The sequence below is a fragment of the Erithacus rubecula genome, assembly GCF_903797595.1.
Source record: "Erithacus rubecula genome assembly, chromosome: 28".
Taxonomy (NCBI): Eukaryota; Metazoa; Chordata; class Aves; order Passeriformes; family Muscicapidae; genus Erithacus; species Erithacus rubecula.
In genome coordinates this window covers 1,359,092-1,377,542 of record NC_136680.1, presented here as the reverse complement: position 1 = coordinate 1,377,542, position 18,451 = coordinate 1,359,092, and the positions used below count along the sequence as shown (strand labels likewise).

At 50.7% G+C, this 18,451-nt stretch overlaps 1 protein-coding gene across 2 annotated transcripts; it reads right to left on the bottom strand.

Moving 5' to 3' along the window:
- Positions 1-1,254: 1,254 nt before the first annotated feature.
- KLHL26 (kelch like family member 26) lies at positions 1,255-17,638 on the bottom strand. 2 transcript variants are annotated; one of them, XM_079328296.1, is made up of 3 exons: positions 17,512-17,638; positions 6,290-6,472; positions 1,255-2,869 (listed from the first exon to the last, which is right to left on the bottom strand). In XM_079328296.1, the coding sequence occupies exons 1-3, from the start codon at positions 17,556-17,558 to the stop codon at positions 1,288-1,290; spliced, it is 1,812 nt and encodes a 603-aa protein (XP_079184422.1). In that variant the 5' UTR covers positions 17,559-17,638; the 3' UTR covers positions 1,255-1,287. The 2 variants fall into 2 exon arrangements, with proteins under 2 accessions (XP_079184422.1, XP_079184423.1); XM_079328297.1 differs by lacking the exon at positions 17,512-17,638 and adding an exon at positions 6,593-6,624.
- Between the last annotated feature and the right edge of the window lie 813 nt (positions 17,639-18,451).

Below are 18,451 nucleotides of genomic sequence, written 5' to 3'. Positions count from 1 at the left end.
ACAGCACACACAAGTTGTCACTGAAGGTTTGCAGCCCAGGATTTATTTCACAGCAGAATGCAACAGTTTCTCCACAAAAGGAGATTGTGTGCATCCAAATCAAGCTGACACAGATACAAAACAAAGCCCTTGGAAACGGAATTCCTGATAAAAGCAGAGATCTTTGCAATTCATTCATCAAAATAAATAAGGAGAATGGCTTGGAAGAGAGGAAAAGTTCAATAAGTGTTCTGTGCAGTGAGGATTTCATAAAAAAAAAAAAAAAAAAAAAAAAGCCATCTTTAACCAATCTCTTCATTTAAAATACCACCACAACAACAAAACCACATTCCACTGGGGCTGCCATCACTTTTATGGGATGCCAAGCAGCTCATTCACGTGGCAGGGAAAAAAAACTCCCAGCTGCTGGAGGAGTAGCACCCACCTCCTTTCCTGGAGGAAGAGCTGGGAAAGGTGAAAATCCCAACCCAGAATCTGCAGGATTCACTGATGGACAGCTGCAGAGCTCTTATTGCCAGGGCAGCCAAATTTTTGGCACTTTTAAACCCAAATAGTCATCCTGTTTATATATAATCAAGCTTTCACCATGGTTTTAGTGCTGCAAACTCTGCAGGCCCCAATTAAGGGAGAATTTCTGCACTAGAGGAGCTGGAGGGGGTGAGGAATTGCAAGCACTGAAGACCAGAGGTGTGCAAGGATAAATATTCCCTTTCCCAGGAAGGGGAAAAAAGGAAAAATCACCTTTGAAAAACAAGGATCTGCATTCCCAATCCAAGCACCTGAGCTTTTGTAGCTCCCACTGTCCTTTTATTGCTTCTGGAGGTCAGTGTGTTACACAGGTTTTGGTTTGGCTTTTTTTTTGGTTTTTTGTTTTTGTTTTTTTCCTGTTTGCTAAAAAACCAACGAAGCGACGCACGATAGTTTTTATTTTTGGAGCTCTTGGTAAAAAACCCCCACCTGATCTCTTGGAAACAAGACCCCAGTGCTGAGTGATCCTGAGCTGTCAATGTTTGCAGTGACTGATGCTGGTAAAAATAGGAAATTTGGCAAAATTCACCCCCCACAAAAAAGAAAAAAAGAAAAAAAACCCCAAAAAAACCAGAGAGAGAGAAAGAGGGAGAGGAGAGAAAAGCTTTTCCCAGCTGTAACATCTGCTCAGTCTGCCTGGCTGACAAGTGCTGCTGATGGAACTGCACTCCCCAGCAGCAGGAGGGACTTTCTGGAGCAGAGAACTGGAATTTTTAAATTTTTTTGTCCTTTTTTCCCCCCTCTCCCACATGCCCAGAGTCACCTCTGGCTCGTCACCTGCGGGAGGATGACGGGGGCACAGGCAATGCCAGCAAAAGACTCTGGGAAGTGCAAGTCCCTCTCCCACTCGTCCGTCTCGGTGTTGTAGACCTGCACGATGCTGGTGACATTGTTGAGGTGCCAGTTGTAGCCCCCCACGATATAAATCTTTTTTTCCAGCAGGCAGCAACCCGCCTCCGACTGCCCGGCGCGCATGGGGGTCACCGTGGTCCACTGGTCAGTCTCGGGCACGTAAAATTCCACGGCCAGGACATCAAAGCAACGATCCACATGGTCCATGCGACCTCCCAGGGCGTAAATCCTGTTGTTAGCGCTGACCATGGCGTGCAGCACCCTGGGCTCGTTCATGGGCGTTTTAAACTCCCACTGATCGGCGGCGGGGTCGTAACAGTGCAAAGCTTTTTTGTCCTCCACGGAAATTCCGTATCCCCCCGAGATGTACAACCTGTCCCCCACCGTGGCGCCGGCGTGTCCCCACGTCCTGCGCTTCAGCGAGCACACGTAGGTCCACTCGTTGTCCTTGGGGCAGTATTTCTCCACCGAAGCCAAGCTGCCCGAGCGGTTCCGGCCGCCCGTGGCGTAAACCATCCCTCGCAGGACGTTGAGCTGGAATTGGATCCTGCTCTCCTGCATGGCTTGGATGCGCAGCCACTGGTTGAGGTGAGGGTCGTAGCGGTAGGAGGCGTCCACGGCGCCCTCGCCGCTGCGGTACTGCAGCTGCTGCCCTCCCACCAGATACACGAAATTATCCAGCACGGCCACGCACGAGTGGCTGCTGCCCACCTCCATGGTGGTGAGCTCGCGGAACTGGCGGCCGGCGGCGTCGGGCAGGCAGAACACCTTGGGGCTGACGGTGCGGTCGTTGTCGGTGTAAGGGGTGCCGCCGAAAGTGACGAGGGACAGCACGTCCGAGCGCACGGCCGTGCGCGGCGACTGCATCTCGTGCTGCCTGAAGGGCAGGATCTGGTAGTTGAAAGCCTCCAGCAGGTACTGTCGGCACAGCACGTCCTCCACCATGATGTCCAGGGTCTGCACGCTGTCCACCAGCTCCGAGGATTTCATCAGCGGGAAGCGGATGTGGCACAGCACTCGGCTGGCGCTGGCGCGGCGCTCGGGCTCGAACTGCAGCCAGCGCACGGCGGCGCGGAACAGCTCGATCTCGCTGCAGCTCCGCAGCTTGTTGCTCTGCAGGAAGAACACCAGCCGCTCCAGGGGCAGGTGCAGGAAATCCTCCTCCTGAGAGATCTGCAGGAAGTGCCTGAAGGTGAAGGCGTCCACGGATTCCTTGAGGGAGGCCAGGCTGAAGGTGGTGGCCATGTGGCCGATGTTGAGGCACGTCTCCACGCTCATGGCAGACTTGAGGAACTCCTCGCACAGCTCCACCACCGGCACCATCTGCAGGAACACGGCGGCTCCCAGCACGTCCTGGATGCAGTCCAGGTCCAGCGTCACCTCGGCGCTGTAGGCGAAGTCGATGATGTGCTTCAGCCCCTTGGCTGACACGCCCTTGAGCTCGATCACGTCCTGGCTGGCTTCTCTCATCCCGCCCGTGAACATGGCCCTGCAGGGCAGCAACACAAACGGGTCGGGTTGGTGTGGCCAGAAATGTGCATTCTGTCACCTTCTGTTGGAGCCTGATCTCCTGGCACAGATTATCTGCTAATGGGCATCTTTAAACCAGCTGGGCAATCATCTTTATCTTTGCCACGACCCACCTTCATCCAGGAGGTATCACCTGTTAATGGGCCATTGTTTAAACTGGGTGTGGCAGATTCTTATCCCTGTGGGAGATATCTCCTGTTAATGGGCCATTGTTTCAAACTGGGTGTGGCAGTGTCCCTGATCTCCTGGCACACATTCTCTGCTAATGGGCCATCTTTAAACCAGCTGGGCAATCATCTTTATCTTCCCACAGCCCATCCTCCCTCCAGGAGATATCTCCTGTTCATGGCCAGTGAGTCCCAGTGCATGGCTGATAAAATTCCATCATCCCACTGGGAGATGCTCCAGCCAGGGCAGGAGCCAAGCCTTTCCTACCCAGAGAAAAACTGACATTTTGCACAGCAAGTTTCCATCTTTCCACTGGATTCCAGAGGAAAACCAGACCCTTCCACATCATCCCTGGAGCTTCAGAGGAAACTGCCCCTTCTCCAGGAGCACTGCTCCAGCTGAGCCACATCTGCCCCTGCAGGAGGATGCAGCACCATGGAATGGGACTGTGCCACCACCCTGACTGACTGAGGGTGTCAGCTTGGATTCTGACTCTGGCAGGGTTGGGATTGTTCTGTGTAATACTGCATTTCTATTTTAATTTTCCTAGTAAAGAACTGTTATTCCTAATTCCCATATCTTTGCCTGAGAGCTCCTTAACTTCAAAATTGTAATAATAATTTGGAGAGAGGAGGTTTGCATTCTCCATTTCAAAGAGAAGCTTCTGCCTTTATTGACAGACACCTGTCCTTCAAACCAGGACAACAAACAAAAAAATCCCCACCCTGTTTAAGCAAAAGATGCAGCACCTCGGGGTTGTGTTTTATTTAATGCTGTGATTCTCTCAGGATGGGGAAGGGGGGAATAAATCAAGGCAAAATCTTTATGAGCCAGGAGAAATGAGAGTGTGTGCAATGACTTACATAAGGCTTGCATAAACACTGCACTGAGGAGGAATATTCAGCAACTGGAGAAGTTTTTCAATCCCACTGGCAGCAGGAATAAGAGCAGACCACAGGACCAAGCTCCAGGAGGAGGCAGAGCTGCCAGAGCAGGGAGTGAACAATTCTGGACACCACAGAATTTGTGAAATCCAACCAAAAAAAAAAAAAAGGGATCTGCACCAGCAGAGATTGGGAGCTGCACCCTGAAGGGTTTCAGGTTTAGGATTTGGGAGCACACCTGTGGTCAGTGATTCCTGCTATCCTGTTACCTCACAGGGAAGCACAAAATGGCTTAAAAATTGCAGGTGCAACACATCTCATGAACAGCTTTGTTCTTCCAGCAGAACCTCCCCTCCAAGGCTCCTTCCTGGAAAAATGGGAGCTGCAGCAGGGGGCTGACAGGCAATTAAACAAAAATCAGGGGGGAAAGGCTCAGTTACAGCCCAGCTGTGAGCACATCCCTCACCCAGAGCTCAGGTCCTAAATTCCACAGGAAGCACATTCCACACCAAGGGCTGGGAGGCCAGAGCTGCACTGGTGGGGTTTGGGCCATTTCCAGCCCTTTGGGCCATTTCCAGCCCCTTCCAGGGGGTTTTGTTGCCCAGAGCTGTTTGGGGGTAAAGGTTTGAACCACATCAAAGAGCAGCAGAGCAGGAAAAGTCAGAGCAGGTGACACAGGGTGATGTGGGGTGTCACCACTGCCCATGAACTGTCACACAAAATGTCTTGAAACTGCACTTTTTGGGCTTTTTAAATTTTTTTTTCCCCTACCCTGCTCTTTTCCATGGGAAAGGTAAATCTGTGGTGTCACCAGAGCTGCCAAGGTATAAGTCAGTCCCAAAAAATGCTGCCCAAACCCTGCATCCACAAAGGAATAAAGGAATATCTTGGGAGCACTGTTAAAATTCAGGAGTTCCAAGTTTCCTGTCCAAGCCAGGCTAGAAAACCTCCTGCACAAACCCAAGAAATCCTAAATGACCTAAATAAGGAAATTCCCAATTATTTGTGAGTGCAGCAGATGAGAGAATTGTGCAGAAATCCCTGCAGGTGCCATGTCCCAGCCCTGATCCCACATCCCAGAGAACACCCAGAGCAGGGAGAGGAAAATTATTGTTGCCATGCTGAAGACAAATCATCAACTAGAATGCAATTCCCTTCCAAAAAGTGTTATGGTTCTAAAGTGCTGATTACATAAATGCCTCAATTTCACTCTTTTTCCCTCCCCCTTCCTGCAGGATAAAGAAAAAAAAATAAGAAAACCACAGAGTGTTTTCAAAAGCTGGATTATTCTGCAATTGTTCCCCAGGACAACCTTCTTTAGCACCACTGAAGTTCAGCAATCAGATTTTGACAGTGAAACCACCCTGGCAGTGGCTCTGCAGCCAGCAGGAGGAATAAAACAGAGCCATCAGCATTTGGGGGAGAGCAGCTCCAGGAGGAATTGTGTTCCTGTTCAGGAGGAAAAGGAGCTCAGGGGGATATTTTGGCTCTCCCTGACAGGAGGGGACAGTGAGGGGCTCAGGCTTTGCTCCCAGGGGACAATAGGACAACAGGGAATGACTCAGGCTGGGCCAGAGGAGGGTCAGGGTGGATATTTGGGAAATTTTCCTCATGGAAAGGGTGGTCAGGCTTTGGAAGGGAGGTTTGGAGTCACCCTGGAGGTGCCCAAGGGATTCCTGGACGTGGCACTCAACACTCAGGGCTGGGGACAAGGTTGAACTTGATCATCTTGGATATTTCTTCCAACCTCAACCACAATTCTGTGATTCTGTGACAGAGGTAAGATGGATAAAACACCTATTTTCACTCAGGGCTGAATTCCCTGCCCTGCAATTGGCTCCCCCTGCATTAATTTGGCTGCAGGAACTCCTCATGGTTTGGTTTTGAGCACAAACCAGCTGGAACAATTCTCTCAGATCTTCTGGGATCACACAGAAGTGTGTTCTCATCCCTACAGACAGAGCAGGGCTGGTTAAAGAGAGCAGGAGTTTGGGATTCCTCATTTTGGAGCCCTCACTGCCACTCCCAAACCAGCTCAAGGGGCTCCAATAGCAAAAGCAGCACCAACACCTGCCCAGGTGGGGTCAAAACCTGAGCTTGCAGCTGGAATTGAACAAACCTGAGTGCAGAGACTGATCCTGAACCTCTACCTGCCTGCAGGACATTGTGGAGCAAAACAAACCTCCAAAGCCTTCTGTGGGGTTGGACTTTTGGGATGGGGTGGGACTTTGGGGATGGGGTGGGACTTTTGGGACTTGGTGGGAGGCTGGGGAGGCAGCAAACCCACAGGAAAGGTGCAAGTGCCTCCTTCCCTATGGGATTCTCACCTGAAATAGTCACTGCAGGCAGCCAAGACAACTTTATGAACCTGAAAGACTTCATTATTTATAGTGAGGATGACATCGAGCAGCTGAGCCTGGGCTCGGAGCGAGGCCAGTCCCTGCAGCAGCGTGGTGCTGTGGCCAGGAGCAGAGAAGGTGCATTTCAGGCTGCTGCTCTTGTCAGCCACGCTGAAAACAGAACAGAACAGACAGAAACTTGGTTTGACACGAGCACAGAACATCAGCTGCCCACCCAGAGAGATGGGAAGGCAAATTCCCACCTCAGAGCCACCCAGAGAACACCAGCACCTCGAGTTCCCTTCTCCCAGCACAAAACACTTCCACACTTTCCAGAAATCCTCTGGCACTGCCTCCCAGCCCCATTTGATCCTCCTGACCCCCAGGAGAGGAGGAAAAAAGCAAAATATTGCACTGGTTGCCCTGAATAAGCTCAGCTGCTGTCAACAGTCCCCTCCCAGCATCAGCATCTCCCTGTTTCTCCCAGTGCCTCTCCCACCTGTTCCAGCAGCATCCCCTGGCCTCAGATGCACCTGGAGTGGGAACAGCAGGAGCCCAGCTCCAGGGGAACAGCCTGGGGGATGAACTGCAAGAATCCCTGAGCCTGCTCAGGGGGAAATCCCAAATTTGTTTGTAAATTTAATCCGGCTCTGATGGACTTTTCAGGATCAAGATCCAGGGGGAAAACACATGGATTGATATTTGGGATGGGGCTGATGCTTCCAGGAGCATCCTGCTGCTTGCTCTCTGAGTTTTTGAGGGATGTTTTATGGAAATGTGACATCAAAAAAAATCACGAATTGATTATTCCAAGTCTGGGAGTTGCTCCCAAATCCACAGTGGGAGAGAGAGCTTAGAGGGAATTATCATCACTATTATTATTATTATTATTATTATTATTATTTATTATTATTTAGGTGGAATAAAGCAAGGGAGCCAAAAAGGAGTAGGCTGGGGTTGAGTAATCCCAGAATTTGCTCCAACCCTCCTCCCTAAGAACTCCCTGGAACAACAAGAGCCACACACACAATGGACCAAAGGAGCCGGCGAGGTCAGGGAGGAGTCAGGGAGATGGGATAACAAAAAAAGGGATGTAAACAATCCTCAAACAATGCGGGACAGGGCTGCTCCTATCGGGTTGCAATTTCCTGCAAGCTTTAGGGAGAGGGAGCGAGGGGAAATCTGGGATGTGCATCAGAGGAGGGAGGGTTGGGATGCACAAAGCAAATTTTGGCTGGTTGGAGCTCAAAATCCGTGGGAGCTGCTGCTGGGGGTGCTCAGTGGGGCAGGGTCTGAATCCCACCCTGAAATCAAAGAGGATCAGAGCAGAATGTGGGAATAAACAGGATTAGCAAAAAGGGACCTTGATCCACTCCAAGAATTGTCTGTGCACCCCAAGGAAAACCAGGGAGGGGCTGGAGGCAGCGAGGAGGGATCAGAGCCTTTCCCTGTCCCCTCTGGAATTTGGGTTTGTCACCACCCAGAGCCTTTCCCTGTCCCCTCTGGAATTTGGGTTTGTCACCACTCAGAGCCTTTCCCTGTCCCCTCTGGAATTTGGGTTTGTCACCACTCAGAGCTTTTCCCTGTCCCCTCTGGAATTTGGGTTTGTCACCATTCAGAGCTTTTCCCTGTCCCCTCTGGAATTTGGGTTTGTCACCACTCAGAGCTTTTCCCTGTCCCCTCTGGAATTTGGAGGAAGGGGAAATGTCCAGCAGGGAAGTGATGCTGGCTCTGCACACAAAGATCCAGGTAAAACCCACAGATCCAGTTTGATGTGATTTCACCTGCAGGAATTTTCTTTTTTTTTGTATTGATTTTAAATATTCCTCTCCCAGTTTTGGGGTTTATCCCTATGGGAATGCTGTCCCTGGAGCAGCACAGCTTCAGACATTGTCACCTGCACAAATATTTATTTTTTCCCCTCCTTTTCCTCAATTCACTTTTACAGGATTAGCTCAGGGCGGGTTTGGTCCATCTGTGCAATGAAGGTGTTTGGATGTGGGATTCACTTCAACAGGTAATGGAACAGCTACTCCAGGAAAAACTTGGTGTTTTTTGTTTATTTACAGGGTTAGAATAAAATAAAAAAAAATCTAATGATTACACAATACCCTGAGGAGGGAAAAAAACCCCCAAAAAACAACAACCAAAAGAAAAAAAAAGTAAAACAAAAGAAAAGCATCGCTAACATCCAGAAAAAAAAAAAATAGATAAAAAAAGGATTTTAAGGAGAAAAAAATAAGCTGAAAGTAAAACAAAAATCCACACAAAGCATGAGAAATCAAGAAAGGGATTTATGGAAAACAAAGCAGGAGGAGCAGAGGTGAGAGAGCAGCACCCAGCAGTGTTTGCTCTGCGGGGAGAAAAAAGGGATTTGTGATAAGAGCTGGGCTGGGCAGAACCCAGCAGCAGCAGCTGGATGCCAGAGAGTGAAAAATAAATATATCAAAATAAATATATCAAAATAAATATATCAAAAAATACCTAAATAAATATATCAAAATAAATATATATAAATAAATACACCAAAATAAATGTATCAAAATAAATGTATCAAAATAAATATATCAAAATAAATGTACCAAAATAAATATATCAAAATAAATATATCAAAATAAATATATCAAATATATATATAAATAAATATATAAAAATAAATATATAAAATATATATACTTTATTTCCCAAATTTTATTTCTCGAATTTCATTTCCTGAACTTTATTTCCCAATTTTATTTTGGGAATTTTATTTCTCTAATTTTATTTCCTGTACTTTATTTCCCAATTTTATTTTGGGAATTTTATCTCCTGAACTTTATTCCCCAAATTTTATTTCTCAAATTTTATTTTGGGAATTTTATTTTCCAAATTTTATTTCTCAAATATTATTTCCTGAACTTTATTTCCCGAATTTTATTTCTCGAATTTTATTTCCTGAACTTGATTTCCCAATTTTATTTTGGGAATTTTATTTCCTGAACTTTATTAAAACAAAACAAAACAAAACAGTTTCCCAGTGAGGTTCAGAATAAAAAACCAGGATGAGTTTGGAGCTAATGAATCATTTTTACCAAATCTGTGCTGATGATTAAAAACATCAAAGTTGGGATTAAAGGCTCAGAGAGCTGAGTTGGAATTTCAGGGAGTTTACAACAAGTGGAGAGAATTAGAGCAGGGAAAATTAAAACATTTTAATGATTGAATTAAGGGTGAAAAAATTCTTCTTTACAAGAAGGAAGGAGGGGAGGTTTGAGGTTCTCCATCCTCATTTTTTTTCCACTTTTTGGGCAGCTGGTGCTGGGTAATTTTTCATTTAGGAGAAATTAAAAGGGGGATTTTGTTCAGGATTCCTTTTGGGAAGGGTTGGGGGAAAAATAAGAGAAGGAGGAAAAGCAGTAGAAATTGTGGAAAAGCACCAGGTGTGTGCAAAATATTGAAAAATATCCAGTGAGGCACCTGCAAGGAATTTTTTTTTTTTTTTTTGGTGGTGAGAGAAGCAAAACTCCCATAAAGATGGAGAACAACTTTATTTAGAACATTAAGTATGACTATTAAAGACTTTCTTTAGGAATCTTTGACAAGCAGCATTATAGATATTTTAATAATGCAAATCATTTAATGCCTTTAGTTTCATGCTTAAAAAAAAAAAAAAAAAGCATTTAAATTCTGATTTTTAAACTACAATTAAGACACTTAAAATCAAAACAAAAGTCAAACTCCCTCAGATAAGTCACTGGTAGCCATGGTGACTGTAATATTTCAGATCCTCAGGTTTTTCTATCACATGCCCAAATGATGAAAATGAGTTTTTAGCACTTCACACTCCCAAAAGCTCCATTAGGGCAGAAAGGCTGAGCCCTTCACTGAGGATTTGCTGCTTCCCAGACTCTCATTTGGGATTTTTGGGATGATTTTCTCGTGGCTTTTGCATCTCTCTAAGAAGGAGTTTCCTTGGAAATTTGAGGGGGGGGCAAGGAAAATGAGGCACAAAAATACCTGCAGCATTTCCCAAATTGGCCAAATTAGCAACCACAATAAGCACTTAATGATCAGCAACTAATTCAATATTAACACTCTGAATGGAGGGGTTTTCCAGCAGAACATAACCATCCTCAAGAAATATATGGCAGTAAAAAAATAATTTAAAAAAAATTTAAAATGCATTTAATCGATTTCTTTGTTCCCTTTTCCAACTCCTTCTCTTAATTTCTCCCATTTGCCCCCTCTGCCTCCACTCATTTTCCATTCCTGACACCATCTCTTTCATCAAAGCAATAAATAAAAAGATAAATATTGTTATTTCAAAGTGAGTGGCAATTTGCAGGGCTCAAATAAAGAGGTTTTAAATGGGGCTGAGTTTCAGGAGGGTGGAAATAATGGAACTCTGGAAAACGCCTCGAGTGCAACAGGAAAGTTTGAAAAGTCTCCAGCCCCAAAATTTAAGGGAATTTAATGTTTGGCAAAAGGAGAGCAAAGAAACATTTGCTGTTTGAGAAAGAAAAAGGACAAAGCCCAGCAAAAAAAAAGCTTTTTTTTTTTTTTTTAGCTGTTTCAGGGCCCCAAAGGTTTGTCCTTTTTCCAGCAGCTGGACTGGTCAGCACTGGGATGGGACTGGGAACTGCTGTGCTCCCACACTGACCACTGCTGGCCAGCCCTGCCTCATTCAGCCCTGAAAACTCTGTGAAAACAGAATTAAAGTTGGGTTTTAAGCAGGCACCTGGTTCATTTTTCTGTGCTTTCCATCCCAGGTCCTGCTGATCCCCCTGATTTCCTTATCTGCATCCCATTTCCCCCAAGCTGGAACCAAGAACACCCTGGAGCTCAAAGGTAAAGCAGCAAGAAGCTTTTTAATTCATTTATTTGTTAATTTTTTTTTTTTTATGCACTTAGAAGTCTCAGACATTTCCAAAATCTCTGTTTTTCTTTTCTTCTGAGCTGGGCTCACTCGGGGCCCAGCAGACACACATGAATTTATTCTGCTCCCAGGCATCAATCAGGAGGTTGTTTGCAAGCCAAAGGAGGTGGGATTTTGGTTTCTGCACTAATAAAACTGGATGGGTGTCAAAAAACTGGCTGGCCTGGTAAACCAGAACAGCAAAAAAAAAAAAAGAAAAATAAAAGTTGAGGGTGAAAGATGTGAACATGTTCAACTCTGCCACCACCCAGGGTTTCAGTGTGAGGCATGGGCAGGACATGCTGTACCCAGGAGAGGAAAGAAAAAGCAAAAAAAAAAAAAAAAAAAAATCCAGAATCATATTTTTTACATGTTTCTGTCACAGAGCCAGAGGTATCTGTGTGCTGGGAGAAGCAGTTTGGTTTTCAGCAGCCAAAAGTTGCAGTGGGCTCTCAGGTTTGGACAGTGGGGCCTGGAGGGGTTAAAATGTCACATAAAGGTTAATTAGAACGATTTGATATTTCTGGTTTTTTCATATTTAGAGCTAGCACAGAGGGGTTTGCCCTGTGCTGGGGTTTTGCTCAGTCCTGCTCCCAGCTGGTGCCAGCAGAGAGGTGACAGCTGGAGAGGTGACACTGCCACCACCCATCAGTGCCACCACCTCCACCTGCTCATCACAAGGACTGAAAACAGGAAAGTGTCCCCCACCCCACAAACCTGCTGATTATGTTTTGTCAGCCCCAAACCAAATCCCTCCGAGCCAGGAAGAAACAGAAAAAACACAGAAATCACTGTGACAGCAGTGACAGTGCCAGGCACACAGGGACCCTTGGGGCATGGAGTTTATATCCCATAAAATCAATGTACACCCCCAAAACCAGGCTGGTTGCACACTCAGTGCTCCCCTGGCAGCTCTGAATTAAACACTCCACGTTTCCCCAGCTCAGGGTCAAAGCCAAAAGCCAAATTACAGCAGTGCCACATTTGAAATAACCCAAAACCCAGATCTGTGCTCTGCTGCTGAGCCTCTCCCAGCAGAGCAAAGGCTGGGAGGCACCTAGTGGTGTGGGGAAGCACAGCAGAGCCACCAGGGCCACCCCAAAAATGTCACCTGGGCCACACACAGGCACTGCTGCCCTCCTGCCCTGTCACCTGGTCACCTCTGAGCTGATCCGTGGTGTTATCTCCATCCAAAAACCTGCCAGGTGGGGACAATCTGTGCCAGCTCTGCCAGCACCTCTGGCAGGGTCCCCACTGCAAGAAATCCCTCCCCACTCTGTCCCACCTGTGCTCCACACCTGGGAGGGAATCAGGAAAATTCCCAGCTTTTCCTGGGAGCTGTGCTTGTGGCTGCTGGTGCAGCAGGGATTGCACAGCCTGGCAATGGGACAAGGGACCTGCAGGGCAGGTGCTGCTCTCTCCCCACCCTGCAGAACACAGAAAAAAAAACAGCACAAAGTGATTTCCATTTCCATGGAAATGAAGGAATTGGTGTTTTCCATGCAGCTGGCAGCAAATTCCAGCTCAAGCCCTTTTCTCTCTGCACTCAGGTTTGTCCCCATCACATTGTTTTTTTTTTCCCAGCTCTGTGAGCAGTTTTGTCTTGCACAGGCTTTGTGCCACTTTGCCCTGAACAGCTTTTCTTAAAGATTCCAAATTTCTGTGCAACTCCAGCAACTTTCTCATGAGAGAAATGAATGAGAAAGTGATTTATTCTCTCAATAAATGAGAAAGTGGGAGAGACACTTGAGCCACAGTCCTGCTGTTCAAGGCTCCTCCTTACAAAGCCACACCTTGGAGGTAGGAAAGGAACCTGTGAAGAATCCCCCAAGTTTCTTTTTGGTCTAAATAAAACCCCCAGCTTGGGACTCTCCCCACACTGCAAGAGCAGGCAGCAGATATTTTTACAGTGATTCAGTTTGAGCATAAACATTTACACCACGTCTACCAGATCTAACAACTAAATCTGTCTGAAACTTGCCATGTGGCAGAGGATGGATCATAGAAACCCTACAAAAACTCCACTTCAGCTCCAAAAGGGAAAAAAAAAAATAAATAAAATAACCAAGTCTGATTGAAGGGTGAAGCTGTAGGAGATGAACACCAGGGCAAGGCAGGCTCTCAGCCCTTTGTGGTTTTACTCCATCCCCCTGGATATTTCTCTCTTTCCCACCATTTTCTCAGAAGGAATAAAGTTTGGGAAGCTCAGATCAGCATTGCCCTGATGGGAACCCAGATAATTTGTGATAACACCTTGCCTGTTCATCCTGGTTTCACAGCAAACACTTTGGTGTGTCCTTCAAGGGATTATTCCCAATTAATTCCTCAGCAGCTTGTCTGGACACCTCAATTAATTCCCATGGAAATATTCATGGAATTCCCATGGGGATATTCTCTCCAGCATCTGGGATGATGTTTTTCCCAGGTTTTTGTGGCCCTGCTTTGCACAACCCCACCTCACCAAGGCTGCAGGAATGGCACAAGCACAGCAGCTTTTCCTGCTGAGGGTCCTGAAGGGTTTCACATTTCTTTCCCCCCACCCCAAAGCACATCCCCAGAGTGAATTCTGCAGCCTGAAATTCTCCCCTCTACGTGATGAAGAGTAAAATATGAAACCCATTTGTAAGTCATGAAATTCTACCCAAGGAGGAAGAGAGAGGGGGAAAAAAAAAAACCCCACCCAAACTCCAAGTTTATTTCAAAATAGAAAATTTGGGCCATTTGCTTTTCAATGCCCAGGAGTGGCTTTATCTCGTGCCATCAGCATGTCCAGGGCATTTTGTCCCCATGGTGTTGCACAGCCTGTTGTGTGTTGAATGAAGAGCAGGATCCCAGCAGAGAAATGAATTTTCCTGCTCCGGGGCAGCCACAGCTCCAGGGCAAGCAGTAGCAATTCCAAAGATGGAAATTCTGCCCGTGGTGTTGGAGCTGCAGTGCACCATCCAAATGGCATGTGTGAAACAGCCCCAGAGCATCTGTCCTCCTGCCTCACCCAGCAAATGAAAAGTGCAGAAAAGTCACAAGTGCAAGAACCCAACAAGGAATTGCTGCCCTTGGAATGCTCCTCACATCCAAAACCCTCCATCAGGTTTCTACTCGTATTCCTCAATAAATCCACCTTCAAACAAGTAAAAAAAACCTTTAAACTGCAGACCAACAAGAAGCAGGACCCAAACTTCAACGGGCTTTGCTTTAAAATTAACAAAGAAAATAAACAGGCAGCGATAGGGAACATGACAGAGCTGCAGCTCGGGGGAATAAACCTGCTGCAGCTCCAGCCTGGGTGATTTATCACAGCCCTGAAACAAATTACTTCCATTTCTCACTGCTGCACACCCAGGGAACTCCCCAGTGCCAGGGGAGCAGCTACCAACACCTGGAGTGAGAAATGCTGGGAATTCCTGCCTGAGAAAGCAAAAGGAGGCGCAGAGGGGGAAACGGAGGTGATAAAATGAGATGCCACAGGTGACACAGCACGGAGCTTCGAGAGCATTATGGTCATTAGGGGTGAAATTGGGATATTTCTGGAGGTGAGGATACAGAGAGGCTTCTCCAGAGCCAGAGTTTCTGCTCCAGGGCATGACACACACGGGGGTTATTTCAGGAAGCTGAGGATAAATGAGGATTTGAAGGGAAGTGACAGCGTGACAGCGGCAGCAGAACATCCCCGAGACAGATGCGAGTCCCTGAGCAGCCAGAGAGAGACCACAGCTCTGAGACAGGCACCACAACTGCCCCAGAACAGACACAACTGCCCCAGGACAGACACAACTGCCCCAGAACAGACACAACTGCCCCAGGACAGACACAACTGCCCCAGGACAGACACAGAGACCACAGCTCTGAGACAGGCACCACAACTGCCCCAAAACACAGACACAACTGCCCCAGGACACACACAACTGCCCCAGGACAGACACAACTGCCCCAGGACAGACACAACTGCCCCAGGACAGACACAGAGACCACAGCTCTGAGACAGGCACCACAACTGCCCCAAAACACAGACACAACTGCCCCAGAACAGACACAACTGCCCCAGGACAGACACAACTGCCCCAAAGCACAGACACAACTGCCCCAGGACAGACACAGAGACCACAGCTCTGAGACAGGCACCACAACTGCCCCAGAACAGACACAACTGCCCCAAAGCACAGACACAACTGCCCCAGGACAGACACAACTGCCCCAGGACAGACACAGACACCACAACTGCCCCAAAACAGACACCACATCTGCCCCAGCACAGTCCAACACCAACTGGGGATGGCCACAGACAAAAAAAACCCCGGGAACAAAAACTCCTCCATGAGCAGGTGGTACCTGCAACACCCAGAGCATCACCTGGACAGGTACCATATCACCCTGATGAGTACCACATCACCCCAAACTTGGTACCACATCACCCCAACCTTGGTACCACATCACCCTAAAACCTGGTACCACCTGCCCTATGCTGCATTCAAAGCCTGAGTGACCCCCCCCTCCCAAAATCAGGCACAGCAGAGGGGATGGGGGCAGCAGAATGAGCCTGAAACATTAAAAATTGGGAGTCTCTGAACTGCTACAGCTCTACAAACGCACAGGAGCTGCCCCAGGGTGGGGTCACCGGGGGGTTCCTCTGGGTGGGCTCACTGCAGGGTCACTATGGGATTCTCACTGTTTTCTGCTGCAGAAACTCCCCCAAACCTCATCCTCCCTCCTCACACACCCCGCGAGCAACAGCGTCTGCTCAGAGAGATCATTCCCTTCCTGCAGCCCCGCTCAGGAGAATGCCCGGCCCCGGGACACCGGGACACCGGGACACCGGGGACAGCGGGGACACCGGGACACCGGGGACACCGGGACACCGGGGACAGCGGGACACCGGGGACACAGGGACACCGGGGACACAGGGGACAGCGGGGACAGCGGGGACAGCGGGGACAGCGGGACATCGGGGACAGCGGGGACAGCGGGGACACAGGGACACCGGGGACAGCGGGGACACCGGGGACACCGGGGAAACAGGGACACCGGGGACACCGAGCACCGGGGACACAGGGACACCGGGACACCGGGGACAGCGGGGACACCGGGACACCGGGGACACCGGGACACAGGGACACCGGGGACAGCGGGGACAGCGGGACACCGGGGACACCGGGACACAGGGACACCGGGGACACAGGGACACAGGGACACCGGGACACCGGGACACTGGGGACACCGGGACACCGGGACACCGGGACACAGGGACACCGGGGACACCGGGACACCGGGGACACCGGGGACACAGGGGACAGTGAGGACACCGGGGGCTCAGGGACACCGGGGACAGCGGGGACACCGGGGGCACCGGGGACACAGGGGACAGCGGGGACACCGGGACACCGGGACACCGGGGACACAGGGGACAGCGGGGACAGCGGGGACACCGGGGGCACCGAGCACCAGGCACTGGGAACCGAGCGCCGGGCACAGGGCAGAGGGCACCGAGCATCGAGTACTCAGAACCGAGCACCGGGCTCTGGGTACTGAGCACCGGGAACCGAGCACTGGGTACTGAGCACCGGGCACCGGGTACCGAGCACCGGGAACCGAGCACCGGGAACCGAGCACCGGATACTGAGCACTGAGCACCGAGCATCGAGCACTTAGAACACCGGGCTGTGGGCACCGAGCACCGGGTACTGAGCACCGGGAGCCGAGCATCGGACACCGAGCACCGGGTACTGAGCACTGAGCACCGGGCACCGTGTACCGAGTACCGGGAACCGAGCAGCTGGTACTGAGCACTGAGCACCGAGCACCGGGCACCGGGCACCAGATACTGAGCACCGGGCACCGGATATCGAGCACCGGGCACCGGGCACCGGGTACTGAGCACTGAGCACCGAGCATCGAGCATCACGGACCGGGCACCGGGCACCGGATATCGAGCACCGGGCACCGAGCACCGGGTACTGAGCACTGAGCACCGAGCATCGAGCATCACGGACCGGGCACCGAGCATCAGGCACCGGATATCGAGCACCGGGCACCGGGCACCGTGCACCGGGCACCGGGCACCGTGCACCGGGCACCGGGCACCGGATATCGAGCACCGGGCGCCAGGCGCCGAGCACCGGGTACTGAGCACTGAGCACCGAGCATCGAGCATCACGCACCGGGCACCGAGCACCAGGCACCGGATATCGAGCACCGTGCAGCGTGCACCGGGCACCGGGCAGCGCTGCCGGAGCGGCGGGCCGGCGCTCGGTGCCGCGGCCCGGGCAAGGCAGGCTCGCAGCCCCGCGGCCCGGCCCCGCTGCCCGGCCTAGGCCGCGCTCACCTGCTCGGCCGCTCCGCGCCGAACTCGGCCCCGCCGGACTCCGCCATGCCCGGGCCTCGCCGCCGCTGCTGCCGCTGCTGCCGGTGCTGCCGCTGCTGCCGGTGCTGCCGCTGCTGCCGCTGCTGCCGCCGCGTTCAAGGCGCAGCAGCGGCGGGGACCGGGAGCCGCGGGCTCCGCTCTGCGCCCGCCGGGCCTGGCGCCGCCCCGCCGCCACCGCCACCGCCACCGCCAGCGCCAGCGCGTGTCACCGCCCCCGGGAGCGCGGCTGTCACCTCCCCTCGGGGACCGGGGACCGGGGGCTGTCACCTCCCCGTGGGGACCGGGGGCTGTCACCTCCCCATGGGGACTGGGGCTGTCACCTCCCTCCGGGGACCGGGGGCTGTCACCTCCCTCCGGGGACCGGGGGCTGTCACCTCCCCTCGGGGACCGGGGCTGTCACCTCCCTCCGGGGACTGGGGGCTGTCACCTCCCCCCGGGGACCGGGGGTGTCACCTCCCCGTGGGGACCGGGGCTGTCACCTCCCCATGGGGACTGGGGGCTGTCACTTGTCTCCGGGGACTGTCACCTCCCCATGGGGACCGGGGGCTGTCACCTCTCTCCGATGATTGGGGACTGTCACCTCCCCCCGATGCTGGGAGACCGGGGGCTGTCACCTCCCCACGGCCAAGGTGACTTTGTCACCTCCCAGACTGAGGGGACCAGGACTCTGTCACGTCCCAGGCTCAGTGTCACCTGCAGATCACTCGTTGTCACCTGCGGATCACTCAGTGCCATCTGCGGGTCAATCAATGTCCCCTGCATATCAATCAATGTCCCCTGAGGATCACTCAGTGTCACCTGCGGGTCACTCAGTGCCATCTGCGGGTCACTCAATGCCACCCGCGGGTGACTGAGTGTCACCTGTGGGTCACTCAATATCACCTGCAGATCAGTTAATGTC